At 44.7% G+C, this 17,006-nt stretch overlaps 1 protein-coding gene across 3 annotated transcripts in view; it reads left to right on the forward strand.

The window, feature by feature from the left end:
* The first annotated feature begins 2,197 nt into the window (after positions 1–2,197).
* Positions 2,198–17,006, forward strand: part of ap2b1 (adaptor related protein complex 2 subunit beta 1) — a 55,755-nt gene continuing 40,946 nt past the window's right edge. For all 3 annotated transcript variants that reach the window (XM_080528361.1, XM_080528362.1, XM_080528363.1), the window contains exons 1-10: positions 2,198–2,255; positions 5,215–5,320; positions 5,915–6,050; positions 6,695–6,940; positions 7,320–7,510; positions 12,094–12,315; positions 12,850–12,970; positions 14,222–14,317; positions 15,301–15,416; positions 16,646–16,811. In XM_080528361.1, coding sequence (XP_080384487.1) covers positions 2,219–2,255; positions 5,215–5,320; positions 5,915–6,050; positions 6,695–6,940; positions 7,320–7,510; positions 12,094–12,315; positions 12,850–12,970; positions 14,222–14,317; positions 15,301–15,416; positions 16,646–16,811 — 1,437 coding nt within the window. In that variant the 5' untranslated portion in view covers positions 2,198–2,218. The remainder of the gene's footprint in view (positions 2,256–5,214; positions 5,321–5,914; positions 6,051–6,694; positions 6,941–7,319; positions 7,511–12,093; positions 12,316–12,849; positions 12,971–14,221; positions 14,318–15,300; positions 15,417–16,645; positions 16,812–17,006) is intronic.

The following is a 17,006-nucleotide window of genomic DNA, read 5'->3' on the forward strand; positions in this document are numbered from 1 at the left end:
AGCTATTAAAATGATCATTTGGGGATACACTGTGACTATAACTGAAAGGACCACATCTAGATGACTCGGTCAACAGTCGAACTGATGAATGATAGAATGGTGGTCTCTGACTATGGAGCACAGACACACGTCACCTTGACTTAGGAATCTGTGACATACTTCAGCCCACGGCTAGGCTAGGCTAACCTCTGCGTCTTTAAAGCCGGCTGGTATGAACGAATGGTATGAGGTTATGCATACAGGACACATTCATGTTTGACAACAGAACAGTTAACTTCCATGTATCCATAAGCCTGCTATACTATATAAACACCAACCCAGGGCTTGACGCTTACCTTTTCCCCAGGTAGCACTGTGCTACCATGTTGAAAAATTTAGTAGCACACCAAGAATTTCAGTAGCACAATGAAAATTGCGCAATTTTCGTCAACAACGACAACAAATTATCATAATCATAACATATCAAAATGATCATAACCGGCTCTTGGCCGTAATAAAAATGGAGACTCACACAATGTAAAGGGGAAGTAAGAATCTTAATTTCAGTTGGCCCACGGTTCGGTATGAACCTCGGTTTTTGGGTCACGGTTCACGGTTCGTTTTTTTTGTTTGTTTCAAATGCTACTATTTATTTACAAACTGTTACTTTATTTTGCTTATACTTATGGAACTTTAACATTTAGACACATTCCAGACTGGTAAATTGTATAATATAAATATATATAAACAAAACACTTTCAAATGTAAAAAAATTACAGAAACACTTTCAAATGTGACGTGTTGTGGATTGGAACTACGGATCATAAACTTTCAAATGATGTGTCATACATTGAAATCCGAAAAAAGATGAAGTTAGAGTCATTTGAATGTTAGACATCAGGCACATATAGGGTTAACCTCTTTGTAATGAAACCGGAAGCAACCGCTGCTAGCAGCTAGCGGCTAACAAAACACAGCGCTACGAACTATGAGAGCTGTATCCCATAATACCCATTATGCAAATTTTAAGCATATAGGACTCGCGTGAAGCATTTCTGCGACACGCGTTTCTGTTCACTGTTTTCATTCCCTCATCGCTTATACACATAGGTTTGACTGCGCATGACAGTAGTTCAGCAGTTAGTCGCACTGGTGCGATTGAATGTATTTCCAAGTCGCACAGAAATATATTCACTCGCAAATGCGACCAAAACAGTCGCACTGTCGAGCCCTGCACCAACCCGCAGGTTGCTGAGACTGTCAACTCTGTGTCTGTACTTTAACGCCGGGTTAGCATGAGTAGCTAAGCTAAGCTACCGTCTCGAAGACTACAAGTTAGCTAAGCTAAGTTTAAGGCTGGACTAACAGCACCGACATGCACTTGGCTGGTACAGTTAGTATAGTGAAATTGTACACTTACCTGTCGCAATTATAACATACTAACGTTTATCATACGTCCAAGTAAGCCATGTGGTGTCTAATTGTCTCCGTTACGTTAGCCCAAAGTCTCATAATAATTGGACTGACTGTCGTGACACAACCTATGCCTGCGTTCGTAAATTCGCTCTGAGAGCGCCGGGTTCGAAGTCATAAAGAGACCAAGTAATTTGATTGGACAAGAGGCATTCCATGAGTGCTGATCAAATTTCCAAAAGAGGTTTTAATCTCAATGTGACTTCCTGGTAAAAAAAAAAAAAAAAAAAAAAAAAATCGCAGGCTTTGCGATTAGCTAATCGCATCATTTCAAATCGCGATTTCGATTTAAAATCGATTAATCGTGCAGCCCTACTAGTGTCCATCGTAACCGACTTCAATTTTCCAGGAAGTAACTGCTCGCCTACTAAATTTCTCGCATACTCAGATCTCGCATACTGTACAGTGTGAACGTACTACATACTCAAAATCTACGTCATATCTAGTATGAGTAGTATGCTAGTACGCTATTCCGAACACAGCCAGTGAACATGGGATGACGATTTCCATTGACCAATCAACGGTGTGCAGCGTAACACGTCACAATGCAGCCTGGCAAAAAGGTACCTTTCGCTACCCATCCCGAACAAGAACTATTTTACCGTGCCGTGCCGACCCGGGCCGGTCAATGGAAAAGTGCCAAAGAACCCGGGTCGGCCCTGTAGTGGAAAAGCGCCAATACTGTGCCTGTTTTTTTGCCTACGTACGTGTTTTTCTAAAGCTGTGCATACACATTTCCCTACAGCAGATTTGAGGAACGGCAACAATGACTGACTCCAAATATTTTACAACAAACAAAAAAGGTGAGTCCATCATTACTGTTGGAAACACTATTTTCAACAATGCCAATTATACATCCCTCTTTCTTGATAGATTTGTATATGAGTCCACATGTAAGAATAGGTATTTTGACATTAATCACCAATGCAAGATCAGTGTTTCCCCTAAGTTTGCTGCCTTGGGGGGGTGGCATGGACCCCAACCCCCCCAGGGGGTAAGACCCTGCGACATACCAGCGTCATGTCCAGGGGGTGTACTTGTACATCAAGCCGCCTCACGCTACGGAAACAGGAGATGGGCCATTAGGCTCCAGAACCATCGGTTCTCAAGGCTACTTACTTATGTGGTCTTGACTACCTGTCCACCTTCTCACCTGGTTCTTGCTGTCTCTCTCTGGTGTGCCGACTAAGGCTGCCACGATTAGTCGACTAGTCACGACGACGTCGACTACCAAAATCGTCGCTGACATATTTGGTAATCGCCGTAGTCGCATGTTTTTTTGGAGCTGAAATAAGCGTTTTTTTTTTTTTTTTTTGCCTAGCACCAGGGGAGCCCCCCCTCCCAAATTTCGTTGTTTGGTACCTGTACTATATCAATGACAATAAAGACCATTCATTTCATTCGATAAGCATTCGTTTTTCTTCCCTGAAGCTGCCACTGGCTAGCGTCTCCCAGTGTCTTTGATGTACATGCGCAGTGTCGGTCATCCGGGGCACACGTGACTTCCCCGGAAAAACAAACAGAGAAATGTCTTCCTGTCCTCGTACCTCTGAAGTGTGGGAGCATGTCAACCACAACGTTGAAAAAAAGAATGTAAAATGTAAAATTGGCAAAGCTGAACTCGCTTATCATGGCAGCACGTCTATGATGCGCGAGCATCTAAAAAGGAAGCACGTTGTGGCAGATGACGAGGAAGACGATGGCTCGTCTCGGTAAGCTAGTTAGCTTGTTATTGGCTAACGATATCGTTACGTTAAAAGCCTTCTTACATTATTTTACGTTGTCATCAAAGCGATACTTATCAAATAGCTAAAAATGTTGTCTTAACGTTACAGTGCTAAGAAGGCGCGTTCTACTATGAGATGAGTGAAGCAAAGCAAAACTTTTGTACTCTGTACAAGTATTTATTTTTGTTTTTGTATTCTTTTGGTTGCCTAGTGCCTAGCCTACCTCATTTTACTCAGCAGTTTGCACCCTCTACTACTCTTTACATTACATGCAAGTGATGCCAGAAATAAATCTGCAAAGTTCATTAAAATATCTATTTTTGAGTGAACAATCATTTTAATTGTCTTTATTTTTTGTTAGCACATGCCTACAACAACAACTAACAACTTCAAGCTAAATTTAGAAGCTGATTTAGAAGATGATAGCTAAATAAGAGCGATTGAGTAATTGTGCGATAAGCTGTAATTTATGATCCGATTAGTCGGCTAATCGTTAAAATAATCGGTGACTAGTCGACTATGAAAATAATCGTTTGTGGCAGCCCTAGTGCCGACTCCATCCTGCTCTCTCTCCTTCTCTCCCTCTCTATCCTCCTCTCTCCCTCTTTTGCTGTCAACCAAAAGGCAAACATAACAACCAGAGTATTTATAATCTAATAAGAGGTACATTGATCCATATCAATTTACATCCCTGTCTTTTATAACATAATTATAATGTAATATTGGATTGTTGTGGGCAATGCAGTCAGATAATGTCATTTTGACTTTACTCTCTCACCTGAAAAAAAATCGTATAAAAAAACGACATTTCCAATGCTTCAATCCACTGTCCATGTACTGTAAATATGCCATTATGGTATTACCATAAATAGTCCTTGGGCCAAACCATTTTTCATTACCAAATTCTGGGCAAATTCTAGATGTGATTTTTTTATTCCTATACATCCCTAGATTATGTTTTGATATGATAGACCTTTTGGTTTGGCAGCTTATTAGTGGTTATCACCTCTTAAAGGTACGGAGTTATTGTAGATAGGGAGGTGCGTGTCCGTTGATGCATTTTTGGGTGAGAAGAAGGACTTTGTAGTCAACCCTGAATGAGACAGGGAGCCAGTGTAGTGAGTGTCTCATCACCTCTGAGCTAGCTTGCTAGTTCTTTGACTATTTACACCATGGAATTATAGTCACACACTTTCTAGTCACGATAATAACGACCAATTTTAACCAATTTTCTCTGTCAGAACACTCAGCAATTATATTTGCTAACATTTCGATGTGCTAACTTTCCATCTGCAGACATCTCACACGGCAAAAACTGTCTCGCGTCGCGCGCACACACTCGCGCAAAATATTTTATGGCTCTACGAAACTAGCGGACGTTACCAACGAGCGGACGTTACCAACAAGCGGACGTTACCAACAAGCGGACGTTACCAACGAGCGGACGTTACCAACGAGCGGACGTTACCAACAAGCGGACATTACCAAGCGGACGTTACCAACGAGCGGACTTTACCAACGAGCGGACGTTACCAACAAGCGGACGTTACCAACGAGCGGACGTTACCAACAAGCGGACTTTACCAACGAGCGGACGTTACCAACGAGCGGACGTTACCAACGAGCGGACGTTACCAACGAGCGGACGTTACCAACGAGCGGACTTTACCAACGAGCCCATGTTGCCAATCGACAGATTCGGGTTGGGTGCGTTTAAAAAACGCAGATATTTTAGCCTGCTTGTCAGATGTTTGGTGTCTACGTCCGTAATAATTCTTCTTTCTTGGGGAGGCGGGGGGTTCCGTTGGGCGCCCCCCCAAGGCAATTGTAGGGGAAACACTGAAGATCTCTGACAGGATGCTTTGATTACAGACATCTGTTGTAACAACTGTGATAAAACATTGCAATGTCATTTCCATTCATTTCTATTGCATTTGGCTGTGCAAGTGGAGTTGTCATTGACCAGAATTACAAATGAGCTGGCACTGCTGGTTCACTGCACTGATGCTAACACTGCCCCTGGGGCCTGTTACAGGAGAGATCTTTGAGCTGAAGGCAGAGCTGAACAATGAGAAGAAGGAGAAGAGGAAGGAGGCTGTGAAGAAGGTCATTGCTGCCATGACCGTGGGGAAGGATGTGAGGTACACAGTTGAATGCTCTTGCCTGATAGGTCACTGTGTGCTGTCTATCCCATTCAGCCCATATTATCTTATAAGGTGTTATACAGTTGGGGAAAATAAGTATTCAACACATTAACCTTTTTTTAATTCAACATATTTCCTTTGCAGATATTCACATGAAATTTAGACCAGATGTTGATGTTAACTCAATAAAACTACACAGCTAAATAAATTGTAACATTCCAATCCATAAAAAAGCTATGTGCAATGAAGTGGAATGACACAGGAAAAAAGTATTGAACACAGTAATAAAAAGCACTAAACCAGCTTATGCCACTAATGAGTTCTTCAATAAATTGTTGATGTGTTGAATACTTTCCCCCACTGTATGTGAATGTCCTGTTCAACCAAAGTGCCCATTTAGCAATAAGTTTAATGATTACTGACCTTGTACATTAAAGTAAGTGAATGCCTAGTCAATAGTTAGGAGTTGAGATTGATTGAGCGATAAAGGAAAGACATGTTGTTATTATGGATTTTTTGTTGCCTTCCACTCTCCAAGTACTTGGGAGATGTTGTCACTGATGATGTCCCTGTTGTCCTTCTCCCTGTCAGCTCCCTCTTCCCAGACGTGGTCAACTGCATGCAGACTGACAACCTGGAGCTGAAGAAGCTGGTCTACCTGTACCTGATGAACTATGCCAAGAGTCAGCCTGACATGGCCATTATGGCTGTCAACAGCTTTGTCAAGGTAACGTTCGCTTAAAGGGGCATTTTATTAACAAAAAATCTGTCCACCGTTGACATGATCCCAAAATATTATTACTTCCGCAAAAAATCTCTCATGGATATCCTAATAGCAAACCTACATTTACTTCCTGAAATGTTCTCATAATAGTTTTGTTGAATGCATTAAACTATTCCAGGAAGTAAGATTACTATTTGGATGTCAGTGTGATGTATAATTGTAAATTCAGGGCTCCCTTGGAAAAGAGACCATGGTCCTATGTGACTCCCTGCCTAAATAAAAGTTAAATAAACAAATAAATAAATTGTGAAAAGAAAAAAAAGTATGGCAAATTGTATATTTTCTGCCTGTCAATTTAGAAATCGAAATTTTTACTCCTTCCAACGACAATAATGTCAGTAGAGGCCGATTTATCGGGATGGCTCTCAATAATGCCATTTGAAACATTATACTGCTCAATCTTAAAGGTGAAGTCGTTTTGTGCTTTTCTGCCCTATTTGGCCACACTGAAAATGTAAACATATTTTCTAATAGTGGCAAATATTAGCATATCCTTGTAAAACAAAAAAGAAGAAGAAGAAGAGCGCTTTGGAATAAGGTGCTATATAACTCAGTCCACCCCCCCCCCCCCCCCCCCCCCACCAAAGGACTGTGAGGATGCCAACCCTCTCATCCGGGCCCTAGCCGTGCGGACCATGGGCTGCATCCGTGTGGACAAGATCACAGAGTACCTGTGTGAGCCGCTGAGGAAGTGTCTGAAGGACGAGGACCCCTACGTGAGGAAGACGGCAGCCGTGTGCGTGGCCAAGCTGCACGACATCAACGCCCAGATGGTGGAGGACCAGGGCTTCCTGGACTCCCTCAGGGACCTCATCGCCGACTCCAACCCCATGGTACTACTGCTAGGTGGCAGCACTAGGTGGCAGCACTAGGTGGCAGCACTAGGACCCCAGTGAACTAGACCTCTACCCAGGGTGCCTGCCTGAGATTCTGATAAAAAAAAATGTTATTGATCTTGCATTCTGTAATTGTCGTTATCCGTGAAATGTAGGTTTACGTTTTCTGTCTAATATTACAGTGATATTTGGAAATACACTTAGTTGACACAAGGGCCAATTATTCAGTTGCTCACCATTCCATAATTCTATGAGAAAGTCTTTGCTCTAGATGTTTTAGTGTCACCTGAGTTTATGTTTTGTCCGTATACCTTTATGCAAGCCGGTCAAAGTGTTAAAGACAAATAAATGAGTGAACGTGTCTGAACTATGCCAGGTGGTGGCCAATGCGGTGGCAGCTCTGTCTGAGATCAGCGAGTCCCACCCCAACAGCAACCTGCTGGACCTCAACCCCCAGAACATCAACAAGCTGCTGACGGCCCTTAATGAGTGCACAGAGTGGGGCCAGATCTTCATCCTGGACTGCCTGTCCAACTACAACCCCAAAGACGAGCGGGAGGCCCAGAGGTGAGAGAGAGCAGGCAGGCAAGGAGGAACATTTACATTTATATCTTAACCATCTAGCAGACGCTTTGATCGAAAGCGACTTACAATTAGATATTACAGGGACAGTCTCCCTGGAGTAACTTAGGGCTAAGTGCCTTACTCAAGGGCACACTAGTGGTGGTGTTCCCAGGTGGGATTTGAACTCAGGACCTTCTGATCACCAGTCCCAACTCACTATCTCCAAGGCCAGGGGTTCTCAAACGTATTACTCAAAGGTCCGCATCTGATTTTTATTCAAGAGGATAAAAGACAGAGGTCTGGAATGATTGGTGTTAACAAAATAACATTTAATCAGCTCACTTATAGCTTTTAAGCGACATACACTCAAGATCAAGGCAGTCAAAATAGATTCAAGCCTAGTGGGAGAAATGGGATTGTTTGCCTGCAATCTGTTGCTTGAACCTCGGCACAAAAGGTGTGATTGCCAGACGGAGACACTGATCCAAATGTTCATTGGTCAAGCTGCTGCGAAAACCATTCAGTGGCCTAGAAGATCATGATGGCTTCATGAATGTCCTCTCCTCTAGCGTGGCCATGGAGTGGGTCAGGCCCACTAAGTCTCCAAAGAATTCCCCCTTTACCTTGATGAAATAATATCTGACTAAGACACATATAGCTGGGCTTAGTGCTGTCAATCGACTCATCCACAGCAAGTGAAATGCACTGTGCGTTCTTGATCAGTTAACGGCTTTACTAGGTCGCCCGCAAGTTCTCCTGGTGGAAGTGCAGTTGGATAATGGTATTTGCTTGAGTTTCTCTGACATCTCCTGTTTCTCCTTTCCCTCAAACATAGCCTCAGCTATCCCATCCAAACACTCCATAACTACGTCTGCATCAGAGAAGGGCTTTTTGTTCTTGCCCAGCACCTCATTGACAAAGGAATGCTCTGTTTGTTTGTTTATTTATTAGGATCCCCATTAGCTAATGCCTTGACATTAGCTAGTCTTCCTGGGGTCTGACACAAAAATCATATTTGGACAATTGTCAACATTATATACATAAAGACAATTGAAATTGTTTTGAACTATTGTTCTGCAAAGATCAAAATCACAGTATTATATAAAAATCTAAAATGTTCAAACAAGCTAGCGCAAATACTGCTAACAAACTACAGACTACTACAGTGCTAAAATGCATAACGGAACACAAAAAAAAAAAAAACTACATTACTGACAAACTGTATGAAAACGTATGTGATATTTACCCACCTGAAATAATACATGTAAAACACAATAGTGGTCCTCAGTGGCTGTCCAGGGTTCAGGTCTTAACTGCCAACTGAAGAACACAGCGGAAGCCTCCAGCTGACTGCAGGTGATCTCGTGTCTTTTATACTCAAAATAGAAATGCGTGAAGTGTAATGGGGGCTGTCTGTAAACATGCAATATAAAGTGCATACATGTAGAATAACACATTTACGTAAGTGGGCAATTCCATTAGCTTACCGGCATTGTTGTGTGAATGAGAGGCCATTGTAAAGCGCTTGGGAATAATGCGTTATTTAAGTGCAGTCCGTTTACCATTTACATATAAATATCAGATTAGCGCTACAGACACGGCTCAGACAGTCAGTCATATTTATTTCTGACATATTCATACGACTACATTTACACTCGTTGTAGAAATTGTGTACTAGAGAAAACGTTCCACTTCATAACATAACACGAGGTATGGGCTGGGTCCGTGTTGACTTGCCGTTCGGTCCGGATGCAGACTTTGAGAAGCCCTGCCCATGGCCTCTACCCTGCCCATGGCCTCTACCCTGCCCATGGCCTTTACCCTGCCCATGGCCTCTACCCTGCCCATGACCACTACCCTGCCCATGACCACTACCCTGCCCATGGCCTCTACCCTGCCCATGACCACTACCCTGCCCATGACCACTACCCTGCCCATGACCACTACCCTGCCCATGACCACTACCCTGCCCATGACCACTACCCTGCCCATGGCCTCTACCCTGCCCATGACCACTACCCTGCCCATGACCACTACCCTGCCCATGACCACTACCCTCCCCATGGCCTCTACCCTCCCCATGGCCTCTACCCTGCCCATGGCCACGACCCCAGAAACAGTGTTCACACTCACACAGGCTGAAACAGCATCACAGGATGTTTTCAGGGTCAAGTCTGAATATTTGATTATTTGCATGTTAACCACCAGATTTTGCAACGCTCATGATTGGAGCGTCTATTTAAATGACCAAAATAAAACATAACACAGATACGTTAAAGGGGCAATATGAGTTTGGTATGTCCATGTTTTTAGATATTTACGGCTTTTGCTTTGTGACATGGTGCATTATCATGCTGGAAGTAGCCATTAGAAGATGGTACATTGTGGCCATGAAGGGATGCACATGGTCAGCAACAATACTCAAATAGGCTGTGGCATTCAAGTGATGATTGTGAACCATTACACCACCCGAATGAATGAGAAGGTGTACAGGTGTTCCTAATAAAGTGTTCACTGTCAGAACCTGGCCAGCACGGTCCGCTCCACTGAAGATCTGCCTGAATGACACCTCATGGCAGGAATATGAGCATGAGGACCTGGAACAGTTCTCGTCGGTTCTGAACCACATAGTGAATTGCACCAACTCAGCCACCGTGGACAAACGTGTCCGGGTCTACCCCAACACGAAGCCATGGATGACTGTGAAGGTCCAAAAACTGCTCAAGGAGAGGGACAACGCCTTCTCAGCGAAGGACACACTGCTGTACAGCACCACCAGGGCTAACCTAAAGCGTGGCATCCGGGAGGCCAAGGCAGACCACAGAGAGAAGATTGAGGAATGCTTCCTGAGCAACGACTCCAGGCGGGTGTGGCAGGGGGTTCAGCACATGACAAACTTCAGAGCCAACAGGCTCACAGCCGCGGAGGACGACCCCCTGCTGGCGGAAAAGCTGAACTCCTTCTACGCCCGGTTCGACGAGGGGCGAACGGAGGTAACCACAACACAAACACCACTCTCTCCAGCTCTCAGCAGCCTCACCCTCACAGAGCATGAAGTGAGACGTGTGCTGAAGGCGGTGGACCCCAGGAAAGCCTCAGGGCCGGATGGCGTCCTGGGACGAGTGCTGAGGGACTGCGCCGACCAGCTGGCCGGGGTTTTCACCAACATCTTCAACCAGTCCCTGTCCCAGGCCACCATTCCACCCTGCCTGAAAACCTCAACTATCATCCCAGTCCCGAAGAAAAGCACGGTGAGCTGCCTAAACGACTACCGCCCGGTGGCACTCACACCAATCATCATGAAGTGCTTCGAGAAACTAGTCCGGGCCCACATAGTCACACGCCTCCCGCCCAACCTGGATCCATACCAGTTCGCCTACAGAGCCCACAGGTCCACAGAGGACGCCATCGCGACGACTCTGCACTCCACTCTATCCCACCTGGAGAGGGGAAACAGCTACGCGAGACTGCTCTTTGTGGACTTCAGCTCTGCCTTCAACACCATCCTTCCAGACAGGCTAGTGACCAAACTACTAGACCTGCGAAGTGGAGAGCATCCTCACCTACTGCATCTGCGTGTGGTTCTCCAGCTGCACAGCCGCAGAGAGGAATGCGCTACAGAGAGTCGTGAGATCGGCCCAGAAGATCACCGGCGCCCCCCTCCCCTCTCTGGAAGAGCTGTACAACACACAAGATCTCCAGAGACCCATCCCACCCTGGGAACGAACACTTTGCTCGGCTGCCCTCGGACAGGCGGTTCAGGACCATGTTCGCAAGGACAAACAGACTGAAGCTCAGCTTCTACCCCAGGGCCATTCAGGCCCTGAACACAGCAAAGACCTAGGTTCTAGGCCCTGGACAATCTAGACAATTTGATGGCAGCTACTAGATTGAAATCAAGTGCAATACTGAAACACAACTGTGAACATTTCAAACCTGCAAACTGCGACACTTTAAATGAATGTGCAATAACACTATGTGCAATATGACAACCCTCGGGTACATAAGGTTCAGAGATAGGAAATGTTAGAATAGGTATAGCATAGCATAGAGTACAGCACAGTGTTTTATTTGTATAGTATAGTATAGTGGATAGTGTACATAGCCTTTATTTATGTAAACCAGCTCTTTTCCCTTCTTGTTTTTTTTTTCTTTCCTAGCACCAGGGGAGCCCCCCCTCCCAAATTTCGTTGTTTGGTACCTGTACTATATCAATGGCAATAAAGACCATTCATTCATTCAGTGAGTGTTTAGCCGTATGATCTTAGTTCAACTGTCTGAACCCAAAATACGAGCTTGTTTTATTCTGTAAACAATGTAACTGTTAACAAACACTGTCTAACATGGTTAACATTGTGATCTTATGGATAGTCAGTCTGTGGAAAAAAAGGTGATGGGGTGACTGCTTTGTTGTTGTTTGAATCTCAGATTGCCCCTTTAATACAGTGACAAACCTGATTGACCTCCATACTGATAACCCCACCTCCACTCTACCCTCCTCTCTCTCCTCTCTCTCTCTCTCTCTCTCTCTCTCTCTCTCTCTCTCTCTCTCTCTCTCTCTCTCTCTCTTACTTGCTCTCTCTCAGCATCTGTGAGCGTGTCACCCCGCGTCTCTCCCACGCCAACTCTGCGGTGGTGCTCTCGGCCGTCAAGGTCCTGATGAAGTTCCTGGAGCTGCTGCCCAAGGAGTCCGACTACTACAACACCCTCCTGAAGAAGCTGTCCCCCCCGCTGGTCACCCTGCTCTCTGGGGAGCCCGAGGTCCAGTATGTGGCCCTCAGGAACATCAACCTTATCGTCCAGAAAAGGTTAGGAGGTTGCCACACACACATACACACATATTGTTGTAATATGATTAGATAATTGACCTAATGTGATTTATTAGGTAAAAGTGGTGGAATGATGCAATGATGGAAGGAAGGAAGGAAGGACAGACCATCAGTAGGAACTCATGTTGTCCAGAGCTGAACTAAAGCAAAATATTGTATCCTCAAGATAAGGTTTTGTTTGGAGCAGAACAGTGTGTGGTTTATGGTGGTAATGTCCTCAGCTTTACCACCCGTAGAAACCCACATGGTCCTGGTCTTGTATAGATCGAGCCAGATCCAGGAGAGCACAAGATAACAATGTATTACATGAGATAAGACTGTTGTTACGATGATGCCGTGGCGATGTGTTGGGAGTTATTGTGTGCTCAGTGCCACTAGATGGCAGCATTTCTCTATCTATGTAGCCTTGCCGTCTCCTTCTCTCAGCTCGGTGGTTTCAGATTGTTAGAGGTGTCATTCACACCCATTCACCCCTCTCTCTTTCTCTCTCTCTCTCTCTCTCTCTCCACCCAGGCCTGAGATCCTGAAGCAGGAGATCAAGGTGTTCTTTGTCAAGTACAACGACCCCATCTACGTCAAACTGGAGAAACTGGACATCATGATCCGCCTGGCCTCCCAAGCCAACATTGCCCAGGTACTCATGAGAATTTGAAGAAAAACAAAGAAACACTATATAATTGACCAGAAGATAGTTTTCTTTTCTTTTTTTTCCATTGTAGTTGTTTCTCGAGATTCCAGTATGCTGCTGGCTGCTGGCTGGCCAAAACATGACCCTCTTGGTCAGTCTCCATGGGTCATGTTTTGGCCAGCCAGCAGCCAGCAGCATATGTATTTACTATTGATAGCATGATATATTAACGGCAGGAATATACTGTTATACTCATGGTACGATGTAGCTCTCGCAAAACATGAACCGTAGTAAAAATGTTTTTACTACAAATAAGTTTATTCACATTAATGTGCCGTGTCACAACAACACTGTTTTAGAAAGATGGGAACATAAAAGAGAAACATGATCATAGCACCGTTGACAAAAGACAAAAAGGAAATAAGATTTTTTTTTAAAAAGAGTACAAAAAACAATACAAAAAAAAACCTGCAACCCTTCCTGAAATGAAGACTAATGTCAGCAGACATGTTCATATTCCTCTCCGTCACTCCTCATCAGCACGAGCTGCTCTGACTGGCGTGCTGACAGACAGCAAGGAAGACTTAAATGAGCATGGTCTAGACGGGCAGCTCAGGAGCGGCCTTCACTGTCTGGAGCTGGTGGTTCTGTGTGTCAGAGGGAGGCAGGCTCAGACAGACAGACAGACAGGCAGGCTCAGACGCATGCTGTAAATCAGCTGTTAAAAGTCCAACAGAGCTGCTCTCTGACTCCCTGGGTAAACACGTCTTCAAAGTATACGAGAGGCCTTGCAGAGCCGCGGTCTTGTAAAGCAGCGTGTAGGTTTAGCTCAGGGGAGCGTTCATTGGCATTTGTGTCAGTTTTGCCTCGGGTGCCTTTTTACCAAACCTCAGCCTTACCTTGTGTCGTTCGTTTACAGTGGAGATTAGTTTGGGTATTATATATCTGCATATATATTGGATATTATATCTGCATATTATATTTTCAAAAAAGATTCTGTCACTTCAGCTATCAAAAGGTATCACATCTCAAGTTGTGTGCGTGTGCGTGCATACGTATTTGCATGTGTGTGCGTGTGTGTGTGTGTGTGTGTGTGTGTGTGAGAGTGAGAGTGTGTCTGTCTGTCTCTATGTGTCTGTATTTCTATCTGTGTGTGTGTCTTTGTCTGTCTGTGTGTGTGACTGCGTGTGTGACTGCGTGTGTGACTGTGTGTGTGTGTGTGTGTGTAGATGTTCTTCATTGGTCTCCTGTCCCCAGGTGCTGGCTGAGCTGAAGGAGTACGCCACCGAGGTGGACGTGGACTTTGTGCGTAAGGCAGTGAGAGCCATCGGACGGTGCGCCATCAAAGTGGAGGTGAGAGTCACCCTCAAAGAGAAAAGACGTCATCAATGCCACCGCCTCAACCCCCTCCTTACTTTACTTCCCTTGTCCAACACTCTTGTGTGGAAAGAATTGTCATTGATTTCCAGTCAGCCTCACCATTCACATAGTGGAAGTGTCTACTGTCTACCATGCTCGGTCATTCAGGGTCTGTCTGACAGATTTAAAACGGTGGAGGAAATGATCCTCCACTCTCTTTTAGCTTTTTTATCTAAGGGGCTTTACACTCTACAGGGTCGAGATGACCCGTGGCTCTCCACGGAGATGAAGCGGCTTTTCCAGCCCTGTTTCCGCAATTATGGTGGATGTGTAACCTGCCCAGCTCAGTACAGCTCTGCTTGGTTTCTTTGGGTTGGGCTCTGTCGTGTGACTTGGGATTCACTTATGGTGTGCATGTAACCGCAGTCAATGAAAATCACAGAGAGGTGCTTATTCTAGAAGTTGGCTGCACCTTTGACCATAGCCTAGAGGAAGCCTTTTCAACCAAGATATTGAAATACCAACAGCTGGAGCAGGCCATATCACAACTGGGTTACAGATGTAAACTTTTAGTTTTCATATTTGGCAGCCTGGGCCATGTTCATAAGTTTGTTATTAGAGGCCTTCAAATGGCTGGTCTATCTAAGAGAAGGGCCAAACAGTTAGCAAAGTACTGCTCAGTATCTGCTATATTGGTAACCGCTCAATATGGAGAAGGCGGTGCTTCTTGTACCCATGAGCTGTCTGTTTTACAGTATTGATACTGTATCTGTCAAATCCACTGTAATCATCATTTAGTGTGAATAACATCCTATGTGTAGGCATAACTGGTTGTTGGCTCAGCACTACTGTAACTGACTGTTTTCATAATGTCAAAATGCACTGATAGTATTTATATCCTTCAGATATTGTACATGTATGTGGACATAAATAAAGCATTTAAAATGTGTGTGTGTGTGTGTCTCCTCTCCCTGTAGCAATCTGCTGAGCGCTGTGTGAGCACCCTGCTGGACCTGATCCAGACCAAGGTTAACTATGTGGTCCAGGAGGCCATCGTCGTCATCAGGGACATCTTCCGCAAGTACCCCAACAAGTAGGTCTTCTTCTTCTTTTCCCTCAGTGATGAAGTCCTCCCGATTTCTATACATTTTACACAGATTTTTTAAGTCTGTCTGCATCTCCGAGATTCAATGAGACAAAGGTTTTACATGTGATATTTTGGGGCATTTAGCAGACGCCTTTTATCCAAAGCGACTTACCACAAATACATTTGACTAATTAAGTGAATCATCTATCCACCAGTAGGCCTGTAACAATTATTAAAAAATTGTCTAATGGCTTTTTTTTTTTTTACGTGATCGCGGTGTCTTCTTTGAACCGCGGTCAAAGCATTATTTTTTTTCATACTTTTGTTTGCATCCATCAAACACGTTTCCAACGTCCGCTGCATGCGCCCTGTTGCACAACAGATCAGTAGCTGTCCCGTCAGAGGACACCCCGCGTGCATTGATTTACAGTTGCTAAATCCAGTCAGCTTTCGAACATTAAAAATCCACACCGGATTCGGCGAACGGACAGTAGCCTACATTTGGTAGATAGAGGGGCAGAATAAATGACACGAGATGGAGCTTGTTTCAGAACGTAACACGACGACACCGTTATGAGATCATTTTGGATTCAAGCCAAAGGCAGACATCAGAGGACAGGGCTTATTTTAATGCTGGAATGGAATGAGGAAACGCTATCAACTGCTTAACTGCTCCTCCTGACACCTTAACTGCTCCTCCTGAGACATCTACTGCCCCCAGCACTGCGTCTCCTGAAGACACCCGCTTTTCCCCTTTACTGTGTCCCCTAAAACTTCTATTGCCCCCCTTGTACTGTTTCTCTGTTTCTCCAGTGTCTATATATAAAATAATTACATTTAAAAAAGTCTAGGTTTAGAAGAAGGTGATAGAAGAAGGTTTTTCCTTCTATCACAGAGACTGCCAATGGCCCCGGGCCTGAGCTGGATTACTCTTCCTGCTACGACTGGTGGATTAATGATTCACTTGCTTAGTGAAATGTATTGATTGTATGTCGCTTTGGAATAAGGCGTCTGCTAAATGCCAAAAATGTAAATGTAAATGTAAATGTATCAAACGCTGGTTCGAGACTATTCCTCGATCCATTCAATGCATTACAACGAGCTCCTCTTCCGATGTCTGCCTCCTCCTGGACCATACATGACCTCTGTATCCCTCCAGGTCAGACAAGAATAACCAACATGCGATGTGTCGGTAAGTTGCCATCTTCACCTCTGCTCTCTCTCTCCTTCCTCAGGTATGAGAGCATCATCGCCACGCTGTGTGAGAACCTGGACTCCCTGGACGAGCCGGACGCCCGCGCCGCCATGATCTGGATCGTGGGCGAGTACGCCGAGAGGATCGACAACGCTGACGAGCTGCTGGAGAGCTTCCTGGAGGGCTTCCACGACGAGAGCACTCAGGTCCGTCCTTGAGACCTCATACACACTAGAGACCTCATACACACTAGAGACCTCATACACACTAGAGACCTCATACACACTAGAGACCTCATACACTCTAGAGACCTCATACACACTAGAGACCTCATACACACTAGAGACCTCATAAACACTAGAGACCTCACACTATAGACCTCATAAACACTAGAGACCTCA

Source organism: Nansenia antarctica (genome assembly GCF_963989245.1).
Source record: "Nansenia antarctica genome assembly, chromosome: 4".
Classification (NCBI taxonomy): Eukaryota; Metazoa; Chordata; class Actinopteri; order Argentiniformes; family Microstomatidae; genus Nansenia; species Nansenia antarctica.